The sequence below is a fragment of the Poecilia latipinna genome, unplaced genomic scaffold (assembly GCF_001443285.1).
Source record: "Poecilia latipinna isolate Pla-1442-1.1 unplaced genomic scaffold, P_latipinna-1.0 Scaffold1202, whole genome shotgun sequence".
Taxonomy (NCBI): domain Eukaryota; kingdom Metazoa; phylum Chordata; class Actinopteri; order Cyprinodontiformes; family Poeciliidae; genus Poecilia; species Poecilia latipinna.
In genome coordinates this window covers 259,775-277,373 of record NW_015113818.1, presented here as the reverse complement: position 1 = coordinate 277,373, position 17,599 = coordinate 259,775, and the positions used below count along the sequence as shown (strand labels likewise).

At 38.8% G+C, this 17,599-nt stretch overlaps 1 protein-coding gene across 1 annotated transcript; it reads left to right on the top strand.

The window, feature by feature from the left end:
* Positions 1-263: 263 nt before the first annotated feature.
* On the top strand, positions 264-16,389 carry ptger2a (prostaglandin E receptor 2a (subtype EP2)). Its single transcript, XM_015053817.1, has 3 exons — positions 264-486; positions 2,493-3,469; positions 13,000-16,389. Exons 2-3 carry the CDS (start codon positions 2,591-2,593, stop codon positions 13,288-13,290), a joined length of 1,170 nt encoding a protein of 389 aa, XP_014909303.1. The 5' UTR covers positions 264-486; positions 2,493-2,590; the 3' UTR covers positions 13,291-16,389.
* The last annotated feature ends 1,210 nt before the right edge of the window (positions 16,390-17,599 follow it).

Here is a 17,599-nt window from a genome sequence, read left to right as displayed (position 1 = left end):
CATCTACAGAAGAAAAAGAAAAGATGGTGGTTTCACTGTAACAAACTGTGGAAAAGTTGAACAGGTAAAACGATTGTTAAAGCTTGGGGAAGGAAAAAAAAACTTTATTTATTTCCTTATATTAGTTTGTTTTTAATCCAGACTCCCTCTGAAAGCTCCATGTAAACAGATCTGCATACTGAAAGCTGAACATTATGGAGATACTTCCCAGAATGCAAAGGCGTGGCGGCCAGCTAACCAGCTCAAACTTGCACAGCGGCTGTGGGCGTGGCCGCGGTGTGACGTCACCGCCCCGCTCTCTGAGCCCCAGTCAGTTCATGCCCGCTTCATCACATCGCGTCACGCCTCACCCCTCTCGGCGGCTCACCTTCAGAGCAGCGCAGTCCCGGAGGATTCAAACTTCGCCTGGATATTTAGGAGCCGAACCTGGTTTGTTTGAAGTAGCGGAAGGCAGAAACGCGCTGGAGGGATTCACTTTGACAGCAGGTGAGAACTTCATCATCCGGGTGTTTTTGGTCGCTGGGGGGTCCACGCGGATCTGACAGTAAGGGGCACGCGCTGGTTCTTTTCGCTCCGTGTAAATATTTCCGTGATATAAATAAAAACGCTAGAGCGCCTTAATTAAATCAAAACTCCAGGTTTTAAACATATACTGCGTCAACAAAATGCTCATTATTAAGCCTTATTTTCTTTATATGTATATTTTTAAAAGTGAGAGTTTGTTCAAAAGCTGTCATTTGTAGATTTGACGCAGCCAACAGCTGGACACATCTGTTGGAGATGCGGTTTTTGGCTAAAAGTTGGAGGCAGTTCTTCCTCTTTGCATTGATCCAGTGACATCTGATGCCCCCGATCTTCAGCAGGAAAAAAGAAAGTCAGTCAGATATATGGTTGCAGGGCCACAAAGTCATGCGAGTTTCGAAGAACTAGAAAAGCTCACAAACCTAATTTGGTATGTAAATCCCATTTTTACCTTTACTGGGATTTTATGGAAAGTAGGAAGTAAAAGAGCTTTCAATGCTGTGAAAAATTAGATTTTCTCGCTTCTTGTTTTAGCAAGAAATTAAAATATGCATCTCTGACTAAATTCCCATGAAGTTTGTCGCTATAAAATCTGGAAAGGTTGACTGAGTTTGAATCCCTCCTCGAAGCGATGTAATCTGAGCATGGCAGCGGCTGCAGGAATCTACAGGTCTAATGTTCGAGCAACAATTGTTTCAGAAACAAGACGCTTCAGCATCTGAGCATACATGCGATCATCCATTTCTCAGGAAGTGGGATGACAGTTTACAGTTCAGCTTGTCAGCTGATGTCTGTTAAATCATAAGAGGAACAACTCCTGGTTTCGCAACTACAGTTGGAGCAATGCTGCACTGCATGCCTTCTTTAATTACAGATGTACTAACGTAATGCTCCGTACAATGCATGTTAATCTACACAAAGTGTTGAAACATCAAATTAGAGCGGTGCGGTGAGTCGGTTGTTGAGTGGGTCCAAACAGTCTGAAGCTCAGGGAGAAACGTAAACATTCTTTACAGATGAGACTTTTAGGTTCTCTGTTCGAAGGCGGAAGATAAGCACATTAAACTAGCAGGTTTTACAATCCTGGAGCAAAGTTATCTGATGTTGGAGCAGAATCAGAGGATCCGATATCAAACGGTTCTGCAACCTGCAGGATGTCAAAAAGGGCTAAATATGTGAGTCTAGATTTGAGTATAATTTTGAGGTTACAAATTTTTTTTGTTTTATTCCACATTAGGCTTAAACTTTTCTTTTCATTTTAAAACATGGCTGATCTAATTCAAGAACATGTTTTTGTCTATGTTTTTTATTGTTCCATCAGTAAATAGTCTTGTAGATTTTGTGACTTTATACTAGAAAAAAAACTTTAGATGGTAAAAGTTTTAGACTCCTTTACTAGGAAATAAACCGTAAAAGCAGCCGCCCTGATGATTTGATTGGTTTTACTGAATTGAACTAATTTTAATCAAACTTCAAATAAACTTACAGAAAACATCTTGAGCAAACATAAAGGTCTGCAAATTGTTCATAAATTCTCATTCAAAATAATCATGACAATTTTTTGACTACTGACTATTTTGACTGGACTATTTTTCAAGAAATGTTTCCGGTTTGTTTTCTATGCCAAAAGAAAAAGAAACGCGTGTTAGACATGTCAGGAAAAAATGGAGGCGTCTGCCAGAAGACTTTTTATACCAATACGTTTGGCCCATAATTTGGATATTTTGTTGCTTTTGTAACTGATGATTTAAGATCATTCTTAATTTTTGCTTTTTGTAATAAAATGTATAGTTTTGATTTTATGACTGTTATTCTTGATAATTCATTAAAGTATTTAACTACAATCCAATACAAGATTTTTAGGAAGAGATGAAATTGCAATTGAATATTAACTACCTGCTGGATTAGCTAATGAACTGTTTAATTGTTGCTTCTCTCAGACTCTAAAATATTTTTGTTTGTTTTAACAGGATGGCTCCAGACAACTACTTAAAGATCCACTTTTAAGCTTCTGCTGGATTTGCAGAAACAGTTTTTCATTAAAGGAAAGAAGAACTTGGTTTCTGCCATGTCAGCAAATACCGATATATACAAATATACCAAATGCCACTCCAAAAAAGATATAGAGCCTAATAAATCCCCAATGATCAGCGCCATCATGTTTGGCTTAGGAGTCTTTGGGAACGTTGCTGCCTTGGTGATCCTGGAAATCCGTCGGCGAAGGGACGCCAGGGCCAATGACAGGCGGCGCAGAGGATTGTTCCACATCTTCATCATTTCTCTGGTGTTCACAGACCTGACTGGAACCTGCCTGACCACCCCCCTAGTTCAGATTGCCTATGCATTGAACACGACCTTGATTGGGATGGCTCCTAAGTGTACCAATACTACAAACAACTTCACTAGCAGTGCTGTTAACTGCACTAGCAGTGTGTGTAACTACTTTGGCAGCAGCATGACCTTCTTCAGTCTGGCCACCATATCGCTCCTCTTCATTACAGCACTGGACAGATGCTTTGCAATAGGACAGCCCTACCTGTACAACCGGGTTGTCACCAAGAAATGGGCCTATATCACAATCTCTGTTATGTTTCTTGTATGTATCCTGTTCAGTTTGCTTCCCTTTGTGGAATTTGGTGTATATGTGCAATACTGCCCTGGCACATGGTGCTTCATTGACATGAACCCTCCTGAGAAAGAGCACCGGGTCTATGCTAACTTATATGCCACAATTATGTTGGTGTTGGTCCTGTCGATTGTGGCCTGCAACGGTTTCGTGGCGTACCAGCTGTTCCGGATGTACCGCCGTCGCAACAGGCAAGGCTCAGTGATGAAGAGCATGAGATCTAGCAGCGAGCGCAGGGTGTTCGTGGCTGATGAGGTGGAGCACCTTATCCCACTGGTCTTCATGACTATCATCTTCATCGTCTGCACATTGCCCATGGTGGTAAGATGACAGCAGACGACACACATCTTGATGTTATCACTTAAAACATCCGTCCCAGCTGTAAATGTAGATGTGTAGTTTTCTCAAGGTATTATAAAAATGCTTAGTTTTGGGCTCAGAAGATAATTGTGGTGCCAAGATAGGTGATTTGTGTCTTCTACCCAATGATAATCATTAAGCATCACTATGAAATAAACTAGTAAACCATAGCACTTCAACAAAGCTTCTGGCAGCTATGATTAGAAGTGGACCAATCAGAGTTTGACGGAGTTCTGACCTAGTTTCAATCTACTACGAATAACGAAAGCTATTGTTGTACAGAGTGGACTTTTGAAAGTCTTTAGTCTTTATGAACAATTAGTAGAGTTGTCAAGGTCATTCCCTGGAGACTGTAGACCAAAGATTGGAAACTGAAGAGGCGGTGTCCTGCAGGTTTTAGATACTCTGCTCCAACAACTGATTCATATCATTGAATCACTTTGCCGTTGTTCTTCTGTTTGCAAAATGCTGCCAAAATGTACAAATCTAACATTTTCCATAGTGGTCACAGATATGAAGCTCAAGACAGACGAGATGAGTCTTACACAGAACAACTTTGATGTAATATGTAATATATTGAGCCTGGTTCTTGAAAAAGTCAGTTCCAAAACTGCAGAAAAAAAAAAAAATCCCAAGTATAAAATGATCTGACAAAGTCTGTTTCTCTACTGAGAGCCTGTCATGCACCTGAGATACTTCTTTCCTGTTAAATAGCTTCAGACACCTTTTGTGCTTCCGCTAACTTCATTTTTAAACTCCTGATGGATAGAGAAGGCTAACCTTCAATAATCTTCCCTCAGTAACAACGTCTACACTGAAGAGTGTTATCAACGTAACCTAAGGAATGGTGTGTGCATTAAAATGAGAATATATTGGATTGTTAGCTTTCTAAAGACTGATATCTAACCTTTATGTAACGTTTGTAAACTAAGATTGAGCAGAATCTTGACCTTTTGCTGCAAATTGAGAATAAATTATGTATCTTATGAATGTTAAGAATAGACTCGCTGAATGACATGAAAAACCAAACCTTAGAGTCATATGAGGTCATAAACTCAAAAACCAAATTAATATCTCCTCATTATGAGAGAACTCATTTTGTCATCATATGACAGTGACAAAAATATACCATCAGTGCAGAATGAGAACTATAACTGAAGAAAATAGAAAATATTTGCAATAGTGACGACCATTATCTGCTTCATTAAACATCAAAGGTTAAATGAAAATGTCAGAAAAAGTCACAAACTCTCAAGTGGACAGAACTATTTTCATTTTCTCATTTTGAGGTTGGCTAAAAAAATTGTGACATTTTCCACTGTATGTCTTCTCTCGTATATCTTATCTGATCAATATCAGCTAAGAAAGCGAAAGACTGAAAAAACTTGATCTGTGGTTTGGTGTTGTGTCACTCAAGATCTCGGCAGAAGCAGATGCAGTTTATCGCTTCATTCTGGTTCAGGATTTATATCTGCTTTATTTCATTTCCATTTAATATTGGCCAGAAACAAAGCTGCAGCGATGGTGCTGATGCCAAAAGTTCAAATATTAGATTGATACATTTCGCTCCCAGAACAAAATACATTTATGTCATGTGAGATTTGTAGATTTAATACCTAATTAAAAGACCTAAAAACGCAAATTTTAATGATGAAAACTAACAATAACCCATTTGAAATGGCAGTAAAGAAGACACACAAAGCAAACTTTATGTTCTAAAGGAAAACCGTCTTTGCTACCAGCAGGCTGCAGATACAGCGGCTGATTATAATTGAAGTTTAGGGAAGTCGGGATGTGATCAGTAATATCATCAGGAAGCTGTTTGGATGGGAACTGTAATGAGACGATAAGGGTATCTGGCTTTGAAACTGGAATCATAAATTTCACTAATGTAACATCTGTCTGATAACAACCTGGGGGGGCTTAGCTAAATGACACCGGGTCGACACTGAGTCAAGAGGTTTGTTTAGTTTGGCTAGCTGACAGAAATGTGATGATGGAGCTGTAATCTACCTGATATCATTTTTCTCAGCAGAGGATTAGCTGTTTACTGCTATGTGGCGGCGGTAAGACGTTTGCATGCTTTCATCAAGTGGCTGGGTGTCATTTTTGGGCGTTTAATTATAAATATGACATTTTCTGTTTGTTCTTTTTAGTGGAATTAGGAGACAGTTTTGGTGGTTTTTAAATATAAGAATATCAGAAAATAATAATAAATCATCTGAATTAAGCAGAGAGTCTCTTCAATGTTAGGTTAAATAGCCCTCAGCAGGTTTTAGAGGCTTTACACCATTTAATTGTGGCTCAGAATTTGATCACATTTATTGGTAAAATTGAAGAGTCCATTTATTTTGGTAGGTTACATGTTTCAAGCCAAGTCAAACAGTTTTTCTAAAGAATGAGCTCAGGTTTATTTGTGAAACTTAATGTCAGGGTGTTGGAACGATTCCAATCCAATTTCAATTTCCATCTGGATTGAGTTTCAACATGAAGTTGGAAAAATATTGAAGTAGTCTTCATTCATGATCTCAGTCCACCAGCACATGTTCCAGGAAACTCAAAACATAGTAGTGCCACCAGATGCTTGACCATTAGAGATCAGAGATTTCTAACAAGTAAACCCTGTTCTAGTGGTTTCTTGCCTTAAACTGGGTTACAAAACATAATCTGGAAGTTGTCTATGTTTTTTCAACTGAATTAGGAATATTTTGAACCGCTGAATCCAAAATGACATCCATTTTACTCAATCCGGTCAGGTTTTTATTATAATTTGATTTAGAGAAATACGATTATCTGACTAAACTGATTACATTTTAATGACGTTATCAGTTTATTTCTGTTAATATTTCTCATCCAAAGAAGGTTTTTGGAGAAAAAAAAGGCTTAATAACAGTGTGTATTAATTAAATGATACAAAGTAGGATTTCTGTAAATTGAGCATTGTGCAAAATTCAGGTTATGAACTTCAGTTTCTTCGACCGCCTCGTATGCTCGGCAGCAGAGAGATCTCTCTTCAGAGTCCAACAGTAATCAACCATCATGACTGCATCCCAAACTAGCATGTAGCTTAGTTCAGAAAGTTGACCCGATTGAGCAAAACCAGCGTGATTTTTGGACTCAGCTCGTCAAAATGACCCTAAAACAGCTGGAAAACCCCAGACAATGTTTTGGCTGTTGACCAGTGTAATCATTCACCTCCAGGTGTTTATATTAGTGAAATTTATGATTCCAATTTCAGTCAAACAGCTGTTTAACTGGTTCACTAAAAGCTCTAGTTGTACAACATTCATGGTGATAATGAGTGTAAACGTCTGAGCTGCCCTGTACACCGACAGCCAGTTTGATTAAACAGATATAATGAATATCTGAAACAAACTTATGATTAGCAGATGCCAGAGCTGACGCTGCGCTTCCCCTAGACTACCTCTAATGGTTTTGGCACAGACAGAGGGGATTCTGGGTGCTGCAATCAATGAGTACCCATAAATGACTCATCACCCAGCCATTACGCCCTCTCAGTGCGACTCCTGAGTAATCTGTATGGAACCACGTTGGTTTTTAAGTGACACTTCTGACATGAGATGCAAAATCGATAAGGTTTTCCCTGCAGCGTTAGATGCTGCGCACTTAGGTGTGGACAGCTGTAATGGACCAAAGTGCCATCTTGTGCGTTGTTGCCTCAGCTGTTGCTGGAAACCATCATCTCTGCAGCAAAAGCTAAATTCTGCTTCGATCCTGGTTTTTTAAATGGCGTTGTTAATTTTCCACAGACAGACCACAGGAAGGCTGAACCAACTGTTCAAGCTGTGTTCTCTCAGACACATCTGCAACAAGCACAGTTAAAGTAATTTATTTGATTAACACTTTGATATGTTATAATATCAAAGTGATATCAGAGTTTAAAAATGTGATAATGCACAAAAAAAATTATCTTTACTATAGAGAAAGTGGAAAAGTCTTCAGACTGATTCATTGTACAACATCAGACTACAACATATTTTACTGACTTTTTATTGTATCACCACAAAGTGGCACATAAATACAAAGTGGAAGGAAAATTATGTGCTATTTTTTCCAAATATATTTTTATAAGTAATCCATTCAAAGTCCTGTTTAAAGTTTATCACAAGCAGTAGAAAACATGCTCAAGAATAGAATAGATTATTGATCCCCAATTGGAAATTGCTTATGCTGACAAGCTACTCCATCCAAGGTGTAAATATCAGTAAATATAGATCTATAAAAGAGTCCAGAGAAAACTTAGGTTAAATAATTTGGTATTGTATAACCTGAAACATGCAGGCAGGAATGAAGACGTCTTTGATGAATCTGTTTAAAAAGCATTAAATAGATGGTACCAGTATTAGTGCTGCTATTTAAATTGCCCTTCAGCTCACAAGGGAAACACCCACATAGGCAAATAAAGGACACAGGGATCAGCTTTCGTCGCCTTCTCATCAGGAGGCAAAATAAAACAGGTGATCTGGGTACAGTGAGGAGAAACAAGGACAGCCAGGGGAAAGGCAGCAGGGAGAGTCTGGATTACTAAGTTACATCAGATTCTCTGCAGTTCAGGATGAACAGGAGTAAGGATTTCTTGCAAAGATAAATATCTAGACAGCTGGACATTTTGGCAGCTGCAGCTCCAGATGCTTTCCAGTCTGCAGAGGTCATGACCTGCATAGACTGGTCCAAAGACAGAAATAAAAAAAAACAAGAGACAAGACCACAGGGGGGGCCAGGCTTGATACAGCTAGAGAAAATAATCTGGCCAATGATAGCTGATCCGATTGCAGACTGGGTTCAGATAAACTCCCACAAGGTTCCTGTAGAAATATGTTGCAACAGAGAGTGAGTCTCCGTTGGTCTGATTAACCTCTGACCTTTCTAACAGAATCCAAACACAGACTCAAGTTTGACAGACGGCTAGCTCAGAAAAAAGCAAACCTTAATAAAACAAAACCGACTTCATCTGAAAGATTATATACATTTTCTGATGCTACAGGTGAAACCTGAGTTCAAGTTTAATAATAAGAAACTCAGGTCACACGTGGGCCAGAAGAAAGAGGACAAATAAACAAAAAGCTTCTAGTGATGAGGTTCAGTAAAGTGGAATAGATTGGACTTTGGCAAGGCCTTCGACAAACAGCAGACATTCCCATCGGCCTGTTTCACTATTTACACACTGATGATTACAAGTTTATTCACAGGAGAGCCTTCATGTCTGGCTTATATCCTGTCTATTGTCACATTTCGTCATGTAATGATAGTTTCAAGTCATCCGTATAAATCTGATGATATTTTCACTAAACCGTTCCATTAACCTGTTTGCATTGGTTTCCAAACACCAGGATGTAGGAAACCTTCACCGATGTTGAGTTGTAGAAGGTCAGTTCAGAACAGTCCAGTGCTTTGCTCTTAGCCATTCTTCGATGTCTTAGCTATAATTATCCTGTTGGAAGACCCATAGCCTGCGGTGAATGCCTCGATAGTCTTGGGATTTCATCGTGCCCTGCACAGATTCAAGACACCCTGTGCCAGATGACGTAAAGCAGCTCCAGGACATGACCAGGCCTCCTCCATGTTCCACAGTAGGGACAGTGTTCTTTTCTTGGCATGCTTCGGTTTTGCATCTGTGCACATAGAGCTGATCTGATGTGCTTCCTCAAAATGCTACAGTTTTGTCTCATCTGTCCTAAGGACATTCTCCATGTGTGCATGCCATATATTTCAGATTTTTATTAGGTAAACTTGCTCAGACTACTTTCTAGAACTACATATTATATTGAATGTAAATAGTCATCGCATATATTCAAACGTCAATGTGAGCAATATCTGAATTTGCAAAGAACTGCTTGGATGTTTGATTTGATAGATTATTGTATTTCGAGGACTATGCATCTAAACTCTGTCCTTACCAAACAGATTTGGTCGGCTGGATGGACTTTCAGTGTCCTTGATTCCCAAATCTGAAGCTACAGCTCCAAGAAATGTTGTTTTGGGTTAATTGAAGCTGTTTTCATCATTCAATCCTAATATTATGTAGATTTGTTGTAGATATCTGGTTTTAACACACATTCTGAATCCAAAGCATAGCTCTGCACTTTTCAAGCTTTAAAGCTGACAGACCTCAGTCATGATGTTTCATAGCTGCCCCAGGGCGGCGCATTTAAACCCACTACAGCAGATGAATAATTTACTAAGAGCCTTATATAAATACTCCTGGGGGCTTAAGAAAGTGACACCACAGTCTACACACTGACTAGACTCCTGGATTATATTACATTTTTCTTCCAATATGAAGCTGCAGCATGGTGACGTGTGTAAATGTGAAGAGCCAGCGGTCATATTTGATCGCATCAACGATTGAAAATGCCATACAGCAGCGCTCCAGACAGAGAAAGAAGGTCTCGCTCATGGAGAGCTGGAGAATGTGTTAGTATTGCTTTCTCAGGGCCAGTCCTTCAAACTGAAGAGCGGTGATCAGCCTCTTCACATTAACGTCTTTATTACACTTCCTGTTGCTGCTCAAAGCGGAGGGGAAAATAGTCTCGCAGTGTGAAGCAGATGTCATGGCTCAGCCTGGATAAAAACAAACAGTTTTTGTTTCTCCCACACGTCGAGGACTGACAGTAATCAGAGAAATGATGCCATGTGGCAATAAAAGCTGCTCCAAACTCAGACAAACTAAAGCATTTGGACATTCTTGTTGTCATAACAGTTTCTGAAATTTACGCAGTATTACAGCGGCTTGTAAACTCTTAAAGCAGTGGAGCAATTTTTTTACGCTCCACATTAACAGCTGCTGATGTGCCGCTGTGCAAGACTTAATAGGCATGTTAAGCTGAGGAAAATGCAGCAGTTTAACAGCAGCAAATAGCCAAGCTATGAGCTGCATGTCTGCATCGTTACGCCACAAGGTAGATTTAAAAAAATGCCAAAGATAAAAGCAGAAGGACAGAGAAAATGACAGTAAACAGAGAAAAGGAGAAGATGATAAATGTAAGGCAGGAAGTGATTTAAAGAGTTGCTAGAGAAAACACTCACTCCACAAAAGCTGCTTTTATAACTCTATATTGTTCCTTTCCGACCCCCCTGAGAGGGACGGTAGGGGCATTTTCTAAACCTGTGAACTAGTCACAGCTTCCATGGATTGTATAAAAAGCCGGTTCCCAACCTTGGTGCCATGGCTCCCGGGAGTTTACCGCTTCTCATTTGGTCTGTCTAAGCTGCTGATTTATTCCACCCAACAGGGGGGGAAAAGCAGAGACCTGCTGCTCAGTCTTCACACCAGGAACACCAATCAAATGGTTCCTTTTAAAAAGGTGTCTTACTTTAAAAAGGTCAGGTACGTCCTACTGTTCTCAGTCATGGAGAACAGGAATGCAAAAGGAAAACCAACGTATTGGAGTTGGTGAGGGGAAAAAAAATCTGTTTAATGTGAGTTTTGAAGGAAAACATTAAAATGAGTTAAATACATAAATGGTAGAATTACAATCCAATTCATTTTACATCTGTGGATTTTGCAACATTTACTGTTTGAATTTTATCAGCATTTACTTTAACCACATGCCAGCTCAGGCTGTCGGCTAGAAGTTGAGATTAGATTTACTGATTAGATGTCTTTGTTTTAACAGCATAAACTTGACTTGTTTTGATACTTTTAAGGGGAAACCCGATGTTTTCTTACAAATTTCTAGAGCAAGTGTCAAACTCAAGGCCCAGGGGCCAAATCTGGCCCGCCATAGCTCTTTATGTGGCCCTTTATGCTCCAAATTACATCAATAAGTCCCTGTAGTTTTTCACAAATCTGCAAAATTCACACAAAATCAACAGATCCCCACATTTTTGTTCTGATTTTTGCTGCATATTTTTCTCAAAATTGGCCAAAAACTTTGGGTTTAGCTTAGTAACTGCTGCCTCAGCCTTTCTTGATGTGAAGTTATAGTCCGTGATCAATACAGCGAGTAATAAAAAGTCACATTTAGCGTCATAGATTTTCACAAGTATTGTAAAAATTTACAAAATTCAGTCTAAGCAGTCATCTTTTAAATTTAAGAAACAAAATCTTTCACAAAGCGACGCTGAAGCACTTCTCCACTAATCCTCTGAAATTGAAGTTTGTTGTCTGCTAGACCAAAGATAATGTGAAAAATAGCAGTAGAGAACAGTTTGCAATCTTTGTTTTATAGCATCTAATTATTTCATTAGATGTGTATCTTGTGTGTGAACCGGGTTGGTGGAAATCAGCAGAGGAATGTCAATTTGCTTCTGGCTCAGCATTAAACATCCGGCTCTTATAAAGCCACAAAACACACAAATGAGAGCTATCTGCTAGTCACTGGCTGAAAATGTACTTTAATATCTTGTTGAACTGAGAACGTACTGTGTGCTCTGTAAACATCCTGTCGCCACCTTACTGTCTGCTTTACTGAGATAAAATCAGAAGGTTCTTGTTAATGTCAGTGCAACAACGTGTGACAAAGATGTTCTCTGTGTGGTTATTTTGTTGACAAGAAAGCTGAGAAGAGAGACGCACTGATAAGAATCTAACCCCTTTATCTTCCTGCAGATTTGCATGAAATATTGCTCTCAGTTTTTCCTATAAGACAAAAAAAATAAAAAAATAAACAACAGGTGGCTGCAGCATAAAAACACTTTTCAGCTTGGAAAGTCGAAAGCAGTTTTGATTCCTTAAATTATTAATGCGACGTGTTGAACATCACGTTTTCAAACCACCAGCAGAAAAGTGGAACTAAAACCATCAATGATTGTCAAAGTCGTCTTTATTTAACGCGCAATAAAAAACGGATTTCAGAAAATGATTTCCTGCATTAAATTAATTTATTTTACAAACAATCAATACAAATTAGAGGTTGTTTTTTTTAGATTTTATTTGTAAATAATAAACAAAGAATTGAAAACCATTCGATTTAAATTCTGTCACATTAAATCCACCTGTGGAAAAAATGAAGACTGAAAACTTCGTGGTTCTTCCACCAAATGTTGATTTCTGAACTGAGTTAAAACATTAGTATTGTTGTTTCTAAAAGAATATGAACTTGTTTTATTTGCACCATTTGAGGTCTGGAAGCGCTGAATGTTTTTCGTTATTTTTCTGCAAACAAATGTTAGAGACATATTGTCTGTAGTTCATAGAATAAAAGAACAATGTTCATTCCACTCAAACATTTAGCTATAAAACATTTAATCAGAGAAACTGATCATTTTAAGTCGTCTTCATTTTTTCCAGAGCTGTACTTTGGATTTGTGGTTGTTAAATAAAATGTGTAAAAGAGAGAACTGTCACGTAGTGAACTGTGGTTTTCAGTCACGATGATTTGGTCAGTACTATGAACAGAAACGAGGAACATCCAGTTTCTCAGCATAAAATGGTTTCCACGAAAGTAGTATTTGGAAACAGCAGGGGGGAAAAAAGTCATTATCGTCATAAAGCTGATTTAACACAAACTTCTCCATTAATCCCACAGATCCGAGTTTTCTACAACTCCATCAGAGACGATGATGGCGAGTCCCATGAAGATGACCTGCGGGCCCTCCGGTTCCTCTCCATCAACTCCATCATCGATCCGTGGGTCTTCATCCTGCTCTCCCCCAGCGTGCTGCACTTCTTCTGTTTGTCGGTCTGCAAGACCCGGCTGGGGAAATTCAGAGGCTCCGTGAGCGAGTCGATGCTGGCCAAAGGAAACTGCAGCGCGCCTGTGGAACTGTCTCGCCCGACCATGTGGACCAACTGTCCTCCCACGGAGGACAACGTTTGATCGCAGCGGTGTTGCTTGTGACTCCACGTTTCTATTTATTGGAAGTGTGCATCCTGCCTGCCTGCAGGGCACACACAAGCTGGAGAAGTCTGACGGACTGCAATCATTTTCCTGGGTGTTTCCATTTCATTATGGCCGTAATAACAGCTCCATCGGCCAATTAAAGACCACTCCCACTCACTTTGTGGTTTCCAGCGTATTACTGTTGAATCCACAAAGACTTTTCTGACACTGTCATGTAAGGTTGCTTCTACTATTTACTGTCAGTGAATTAATTTACCAGTAAAAGCCAATTTGCTCAGCAGATAATCAGATGGCGCAGCTTTGTCTTTGATGGGTCGAACTAAACTGAAGACGCTGAAGTGAACTAAACGCAAAGATAAATATCACAGCAGGCGTTCTCAGATTACAACCACACGTCTGACTGTCTGTGACAGACAAACAGAAAGTAGAGCTTTATTCTGAGGTGGAAGAAATTGCAAACCTCCTTTCTTGCCCCTGCTGAGGCAACGCATCCCCACCACCATGTGCTGCCACTACAGTGCACCACTCTGTGGATGTTCAATGTTTTTCAGAGCATCTTCTTCCACACATTTGCAGCAGAATGCGCCAACTTCCCTTATCTCCACCTGCTAGTTTGTGTAGGTCTACCACATAAAATCCCAAGACAATACGCTGTCATCTGAGCATGTAGCGTGACATTTGACCAATGAGAGCAGAAAAAAACTGACAAATTGGTTTTTCACAGTTGGAAAGGTCAAAGGCCACAAAAAGCTCAGAGACTTTTTGGGGTCCAAACTTTCACTCAGGGAATGAGTGAACATTTCTAAAACATTTCTCTTATTTCGTTTTTGCTCACATGTTTATTATGAAGCATAAGTATGTTTAACGAAACAGTTTTTCGTGAGTTTCCATTGTGGTTTGACTTGAAAAAAATCCTGTGTTTGAAACAGTGTTGGGGCCGCTGTGGCTCAGGTGGTAGCAGGCATGTGGAAGATGAACTTTCCTCATCCTGAAGTGTCTTGGAGCAAGTTTCTCCAGATAGGCCACCATCTTGCATGGCAGCTCCACTGGGTTTTTTTGTGTGTGAGTGAGTGAGAAACACTGTAAAATGCCTTGTTGAACCGCAGTTAGTCAGTTTTGTCCTATAATGTTTGTGTAACTGTGTTGCGATTAGCTAAATCGCTGCAAATAACTTCAGCACTGATGCTGGATGAAAACTCACTTCTTTTTTGTTGAGAGGTTGTGTGGAGCGTCTCCTCTGCAGCATGCATCGACTGTACCTCACTTTTATTTAAATAAACATCCTGACAAATGACAAAATACAGTTCAAATTTAAAGACGTCATCTATCAGTCGGTTATTTATATGTTGTGTCACTGTAAAACGGGTTTACTGATTTACTGATAATTGAAACAACTTATTTGTTCCCCAGAAAGCTCAAAATTATAAACACAATCTTTATGTAATCTGTTCGGCCTTCCTGTTATCTACTGCTCTCTCTCTCCCTTTCTTGCATTCAATTGTAAAATGATGACGTTTTTGAGTTTTTCACCGATTATCAAGCTAAAAATCTGTCAACTCTTTCCGCCAGTTGGTGCATCACTGACTTTCATCATTTTCATCCACATCTTGCTTTAATTTAGGATAAATAAAAAACTGTCATTCAAACTGCTTTAGGAATTTAAAGGAACATCTTGAAATGTTTTTTTTTTTTAAAGTCTTCTTCAAAAGGAAATAAAGACCTTAAAAAAAACTTTTAAATCCTCAAAAATTCATCTACCAAGTGGGGAAAAATCATAAAAATGTCAGTTTTCTTTCAAAACCGTGACATTTTTTCCTGGCATTGACTGCAAATGTCAGGCTGTAAAGACATGGTGGAGCTTATTATATACCCATCAATAATATTCATAATTACATAAGATTAATGTCAGATTAAAGTGAATACTTGTTACATTTTCTTTGTGTTTTTATGTGGTAAAATATTTCATGTTGCAGATTCTCACAGTTAACTTCTAAAAGACTAAAGACTTTTTGCTAATAATCAATGCGTCTCTTCCTCGAAAGTTTAAATACCAGCCCCTGCTTTGGCACAAAAATCCTCAACAACACATCTTTTGCGGGCGTTTCTTCCATAAATCTGTTATCAACATGAGCAAGAGTTTCTGATGTTTCTTGAAAGCAGAACAATTTACATTTTAGCAGCTTTAATTACATGACAGACGGTTCTCAGCAATGCGTGAAAGTAGATTCTGTAGTGCTGAAAAGTGAGCTTACTGTATCTGTATGAACGTTATTGTTTCTGTTGCTCTATCTTTTAAATGTTCAGCGTTTACTATCATGACCTACTGCTTCCTGTCAGTAACATGGATGGTTTTTGCTCTAAATGTCAGTGATTTTGTGAGTCTGTGTTTAAGCTTGCAAATATCCATTTAACGTGTGTGTGTGTGTAGGTGTGTGTGTGTGTGTGTGTGTGTGTGTGTGTGTGGATGTATGTGAGCAATTGTAATGTGAATGAACAGTGTCAAACCATAATGCTGCCTATCTGGTTGTCTGTACTCTCCAAGTACTGTAAGATGAAAAATTAATGCACTGAGCACACAAGCATGTTCGGATGAGTTTTATGGCTTGTGTAAATAAACATCTCATCTAGAAAATATTCTGTCTAACCTGCTTGGAACCCGCAATGCACCAGAGGACACACACACACACACACTTTTCTGGCTTCTGTGCCCTCAACAACTCTGGTTCCTTAACCTCAACCTAATAATGTTCAACCTTACAATTAAGTTTTGGTTAGCATCCCAATAGACGCTGAATTAGTGGAAAGTCCCCCCAAAAATGTAGAAAAACAAGATTTAACGGAGTTTGAAGATGAGTTCCAGATGGAAAGGAAACGCTGAATTGTGTTTCAGTTTCCACTCTTTAACTTTGAAAAATGTTTCCTGATTGTGTTTGAATTCTTTGTTTAGGGCAGTTCCAGCTTTGAATAATAAAAATTAGGCAACCGTTTGCCAGTTTTTGCTTCGTGAAGGAAACCTTGTGGCAGTCTTTTTTTTTTACAGTGTATAAGTGAAGAGAAATAAAAATCTGAAAAGTGTGGCGTCGATTTCTATTTTTATTTACCCACCTGTACTCAAACAGCACTGCACACTTCCTTTAAAAAAATCCCCTAAATTTTTTGAATTTTATTTTGAAAGGGGAGGAAGCATGGATTTTTTTTAGCATGTTTTCAGTGAAACTTTTATCCACATTATGGATTTTACATCTTTATCTTTTCTCTATATTCAGCTTTTCCTACATTTTCTCATCTTTTGCCATAGTTCAATTTAACAAATTTTACTCCAGACAATAAATGTCACCAATATGTCAGTCTCTTAAATCCCTTTGTTTAAAGACCTCCTGTCGTTTATTTCTGTATTTATTGCAGATGCCAGTCTGGCTGGAATAAGCAGAAAGTCTCTTGGCATCAGAAACTGCAGATGGGCTTTTGTGTTGTTGTGAAAAGTATTCCCAAAGAAAAGAAAAAACGTACAAGTAAACAAAGCAACAAAACAGTAGTAGAGATGATCTTACTTTAACAATCTGAATGAACCTGAAGGGCTCTAGTGAAAGCTGAATCTTTATAACCTGTTCTTTGTTTGAGGTTATGCAACAGAGACTTTCTGTGAGAATTGAATGACTCACCTTACTGCCATTATAAAACAACAATAGGGAGCCTGCATATAAATTACAGACATTCTCACAATCACTTAAGTAAACTGGTAATCATTCTAGTATAATAGGACTATAATAGGATTCTAAATATACATTTAAAGGGGCAGTGTCATGTATTTCCAAACACATAGTGTCATTTTATTATTATCAGTAATGTTACATTCAACTGTTATAAAAATGCTACATATTTCAAATATGACTTGAAAGAAACTTGACTTTGTAATTTAACACCTTGAAATTGGGCCTCTGTCTCTTTAAGAAACTCCTGCTCTCTCTGAAACTCCATCTTCAGGAAGTCATCACAACATGGGTCCTTTATTAACCCTTTAACAACATTTTTATCAATGTTTCAATGTTTCACTGAGAAGTAGCTCCTATAATGAACTAAGCAGGTGCACAGTTCCACCAGGTGTTTGCTAATTGCTGCTGGCTAGTCTGAAGGAGCTTTGGGGGAAGTTATGAGGGAGGGGTGCTCTGTGAGGCAGAAGCTTGCAAGCTTAGAAACTTTAGCTCAGAGGAAGAGCTGCGCCTCGAAGGCGGAGCTAAGTCTACCCAGGCGTTTTGAACAGCTTAATGGTTGCCATGGAGATTAA

Bases quoted from the DNA above. Each gene is read 5' to 3' on its own strand.
- ptger2a (XM_015053817.1), top strand. From the start codon at position 2,591: ATGTCAGCAAATACCGATATATACAAATATACCAAATGCCACTCCAAA. The intron at 3,470-12,999 runs GTAAGATGACAG...TTAATCCCACAG, and splicing joins TCTGCACATTGCCCATGGTG to ATCCGAGTTTTCTACAACTC.